This window comes from Alligator sinensis, unplaced genomic scaffold (genome assembly GCF_000455745.1).
Source record: "Alligator sinensis unplaced genomic scaffold, ASM45574v1 scaffold481_1, whole genome shotgun sequence".
NCBI classification, from domain to species: domain Eukaryota; kingdom Metazoa; phylum Chordata; order Crocodylia; family Alligatoridae; genus Alligator; species Alligator sinensis.
In genome coordinates, this window is record NW_005842201.1 from 581898 (window position 1) to 586846 (window position 4949).

At 45.7% G+C, this 4949-nt stretch overlaps 1 protein-coding gene across 1 annotated transcript in view; it reads left to right on the plus strand.

Annotated features, from left to right (window-relative positions):
• The first annotated feature begins 1947 nt into the window (after window positions 1-1947).
• The window catches only part of GNAI1 (G protein subunit alpha i1), a 45116-nt gene continuing 42114 nt past the window's right edge, over window positions 1948-4949 (plus strand). The window contains exon 1 of the mRNA XM_006026622.3: window positions 1948-2160. Within this exon, the coding sequence (XP_006026684.1) occupies window positions 2043-2160 (118 nt within the window). The 5' untranslated portion in view covers window positions 1948-2042. The remainder of the gene's footprint in view (window positions 2161-4949) is intronic.

A 4949-nucleotide genomic window follows, 5' to 3' on the forward strand; every position in this document is an offset into this window, starting at 1 on the left:
GTTACTCCGAACAGAGTTATTCTGAATACGCACTCATGGGAATTTGATGTACAAGTTGCTTATTTACATAAGGTAAACAACGCGCTGTCAGTACTGGGGTATTAGCAGCCCCCAAAGGAACTAACACTGCTTTGTCTGCTGACTTTTTTTTTTTTAACAGTCAGTTCAAGGCTTTGGGGAGCCTGAAGTTGGGGTGAAATAGTAGGAGTGAAACTATCTCCTTTTCAAGGCTTCTAATCCCAGTCCTTTGTTGGTTTCTTGCCTGTCGCTGCCCTCGGCACGGGTAAAGGGGCAATGGGCAGCTGCACAGGGGACAGGGGCAGGAGCTGTGCGGGGCCGGGGAGCAGGATTAGGTGGAGGACGGGGCAGTGGTGCTGAAGGGGCCGTGGCGCTGCTATGCACCTAAGCGGTTTGTGCACTGAAGGCAGTGACAGATAATAACATGCTGATTATAACAGGCCCTAAACTATATCCAGTTTAAGAGGCACCATACAGTAAAAATAATCCAATGCATGTATATTTTTATCATATTAGAACAAAAATGTCCTTGTTTAGAGAGTCATTTTCCCATATCTCCTTTATCTACCAACTGATTATTATAAAACTTGATATCGAGTCAGGTTTTTTTCCGTATTTAGAGGCCCCTCATATTGTGAGGACCTAAAATGTAGTTTAAGTAGCTTAAGCCGAAATCCGGCAGTGGCTGATGGGGCAGCCCAGGGCTTCTCAGCCCTGTCAGGGCTTGGTCATAGCTAGGGTGGCCATCGAAGTACCGCAGACTGTCCCCACCACCATGAACGTCACACACCTCCCAAGGATGGAGGGGCATGGCGTGCTCCTGCGGGTAGTGGTGTAGGTGGCGGGGGTCTGGCGGTGGGGAGCTGGGAGCTCCCTCAGGCAGCCATGGCGGTGTCAGCAGCGGGGGGTACCGAGCGGTGAAAAATAGAGGACATAAAAGTGTCCAGTTTCATATCAACAGAGGACAGAGGACGAGAAAACCAGACTGTCCTCTAGAAAACCGGACGAATGGCCACCCTAGGCATAGCACCCCCTTACACCCTACACTGCCAGCTGCCCCAGTGCAGACGGGGCTCAGCGCTGCCAGGTCATGAATACGAAATGATTGTATTGGAAGCTCCAAATGATTGTATTTGCTGAAAAACCATCCTGCATTGAAAACATACATAAATACGCATGCAAATAAATCTTCTTATTTACTTTATGTTGCTCCCTGCCAGTCGCTAGTGAGTGAATGATAACTGGAAGCATTTTTTTTTCTTTATTTTGAGACAAGCAGTCATCAAGTAGCGCTGACAGCAAGTCCCAAATAACGATAATTTTTAAAAAAAAAGCCCAAAAGTCAGTTAAGATTCCCTGAGAGAGACTTGAGTTTGGCATATACTGCCTGGAAAAGCATCCTATGTGGTAAATGTTTTTATTATTATTGATTGTACACAGTGCAATTGGGTTGAATTTCTGGCCCAAACATCGTACTTGTGACACAAGTCTGGCACAAATATTGTATTTGTGAGGCGAGTTATGTGTGATTTATGTGTGTGGCACAGATATCACATATGCGATATGTGTGGCACAAATACATTCATGCTATGTGTGTGGCACAGATCATACTTGCAACATGAGTTATTATCGTTCCCTTGGCAACGCTGGGGCGGGGCTTCCCCGCGCTCCTGACTGGCCCTCCCCTCTCCCAGGGAGGCTCCCTCCTCGCCCCCCACACACTGGTACAGTCCAGGCGTGCCCCTTCCCAGCGAGCACGAGTGGTACCGCCCCGCGCCAGAGCCGTTTCAGTTCAAACCTTCAGAACTTCTGTCCCTGTAACGGTCCGCGCGGTGATGTCAGGCCAATCGCAGGCGTGAGGGGGCGGGACGCGCTGCCCTGGAGCTCCGCCTCTCTGCAGCGGCGCCGCGCCCTGCGCATGCGCGGGGACCCGGCCGGGGCGGGACGGGGTGGTGCTTGCAGCGGCGGCGGCGGCAGGGGAGAGGTAGAGGTAGAGTCGCGCGGGGAGCGCGGACGGCGCGGCCATGGGCTGCACGCTGAGCGCCGAGGATAAGGCAGCGGTGGAGCGGAGCAAGATGATCGACCGCAACCTGCGCGAGGACGGCGAGAAGGCGGCGCGGGAGGTCAAGCTGCTGCTGCTGGGTGAGGCCCGCGCGGACCTGTGGGGCCGCCCCGTCCCGCCCTGGTCGTCTGCCAGCGGGACCGTCCGGGCTGGCTTCTCTCTCTCTCTCTCTCTCTTCACAGGCTGGCGTCCTCCGAGGGGCGGGGGCTGCACCTGCCCGGGGGTCCCGTGTGGGAGGGGGGTCTAGAGGAGGAGGCTTAAAACCAGCCTGGAAGACTCCTGCCAGGGCAGTGGTGCGGGGCCGTGCAAATTGAGCAGGCACCTGGTACCCCTCGGAAAATGCCAGCTCCTTGCTGTCACACTTTTTTTTTCTTTTGTGGACTATGGACAGATTAAGGGAGCGAGTCTTCTGCTGCAGGCAGGGTCGGGATCCCTGCATTTGCAATCTCCGGGTTTATCTCGCGAATTGCGTGTGTGGCGTTTGCCCCCCTAACCGTGATAATGTTGCCCTGCGCCGCTTCCTGCTTCAGACTCCGCAGCGTCCGTGCGCTGCCTGCCCGTCTCTTCCGCTTTTCGTTGCTGCCGTCGTGTTTCTTTATCCTTCCCCCCGGGGAAGTACGGATAAAGTACTTGGTCAAAACGCTGCTCTGAAATATATCTCGGAGAAGAACGAGTCATCATTATACTGCGTCTCTTTAATTTTTTTCCTCTCCCAGGTCACTTTTATAAAATGTCACGCTTTGACAGTTGTTGGACAGGAAACTTAAGTTCTTTCCTGTTGAGGTGGAGAGGTGCAACCAGCATCATACAGACAAAAACAAATGCAATCCGAAAATGGTCAGCTATCCAGCTTGTAGTCTAGAGGAAAAAGCAGTCGTGGGGTTTGTGGGCAGAGGTGTGATATCATTTATTAGACTAACAAGATTTGTGCAAAATGGTCACGCATCTGACCATTTTTCATATGAGGGAAGCCACAGAAACATTTCAGGAAGTCGGGCGTTGGTTGCTGCAGTAGTTTCTTAGGCTTGGGATGCTCCACGAAAGGTTTCTGCGTGTGTGATGACAACTGCTATTATTGCAGGAGCCCCAGGCTCCTAGTTCATTAAGAGAAAATTAAATTATGTTCGAAACATGAATCAATTCTTGGACTCTTTAGCATTGGTGAGGTCTTTCATGTGTGCTTATGCCCAAGTATTTACAGGGCATCCATAAAAGCACAGTGTAAACATATCCTTCTGTGTACCTACAGCTCTGAAACACTGAGTGTTTCAACTCTGAAACACTTGCGAAAACTAGCAAGTTGTTTTTTTTTCACTGGAGTCAAATTCTCAAGCTATAAGAAAGCGCCCAGTGAAGTTAACTGGACTCAGACTTTATGTCATTAAAGTTTGGCGTGATAAGGCCAATAACAGAAAGAATGCTCATAGATTTCAGGTAGATACTTTTGACATTTGTGTAGCGTATGTCGTTTATCAAAATTATGTTTGTTCTTGTATTTAGTTACTACTATGTAGGCTTGTCTGTCTGTCCCAAGTGAAAAGAAGTACGAGAAAAGCCTGTAGAATCTACAAACTACTTTTTAATATTGAGACTACAGTTTCTTGTTCAGGTCCAAGGAGAGAGATTTACAATGTTAATTTATTTCGAGATTATTTTACGTTTGTTTCATCAAGGGCATGTCTAAAAGCAATTTAGTTAAAGATGATATAACACACTGATATAACAACCAGTGCGAATTTGTGTCTGAACATTTCCATTGGTTTAAATCTGGCTTGAGCTTTAAATTAACCTCCTCCTGTTAAATAACAAGCAGGTTTAAATGGTGCCTAAGCAAAATTATGCCATCTTACCTAAACTTTTAACATCATGTCATTATTTTTATAGTATCATGTAGTTTTGTGTTGGTACCTAGTTTTGGACTGTGTTATAGTAATTTAGTCTTTTTTTCCTAATGGCACTTTGAGAGAGAGTAATGGTGTCTTTTGCATATCTCAGTGCATATTATGTAGAGTTTACTTGATTTTTAGGGAATCTGAAATACAAATAGGAGATATGCATATATTGATCGGAAAGTGCCTAATATTGTTTTACAAAGAAATGTCAACATTATAAAAGGGGTTCATAGGAAATACGCAGTTTTTCATAAAAGACCCCCCCAGTTTATAAAAACGTTATTGAAAATATGCTGTACCTTTTTGCATCGAAAATTATCAAACTATATTTTATTTCTGTTTGCTTGGGGAAAAATGTTTCTGTGAATTGTGTTTACATTTGAATAGATTTCAGTTTTGAATATGTGATAATTTTAACCTATTAAATTTTAATTTGTAGGAGTTTGTATAAGTACTTGATATGAATAAGAAGTTGTTAGTTCATAAATTTCCTTTTTCTGATTTTTATTTGAAAATAACTTCCTTGATTTGTTGTTTTAAAGAGTTGTTGTGTTTTGTTTATATGTTAACAATAGGCCTATGTACGGTGTTCTGAAAAGCCGAGTTAGGTATCCTGATGGGAAATGGAGACTAGATTTCCAGATGACGGAAGCAGTAAATGCAAGCTTCATTTGAGTTAATTACAATTAAAGTTAATTAAATATGTATTGTAAGCTTAACAGTTTTTTTCCTAGTATTTCACTGAAAATACATTGGCTTAAAAATTAGAGGAGCACCAATACATCGGTCCATATCGTATCAGCACTGATAAAAGTAAAATTGGCATTATCGGTATTTGGCTTTTTTTGGCTAATGTATACAGCATTTATTGGTGACATTATTGGCCACATGTGTGCAGATGCAGCACGCATGCAGCCAGGAGCTTGGAGAGCAGCGTCTGAATAGTAAGCCTGTCATGGGGAAAGAGGGGGGGGGGC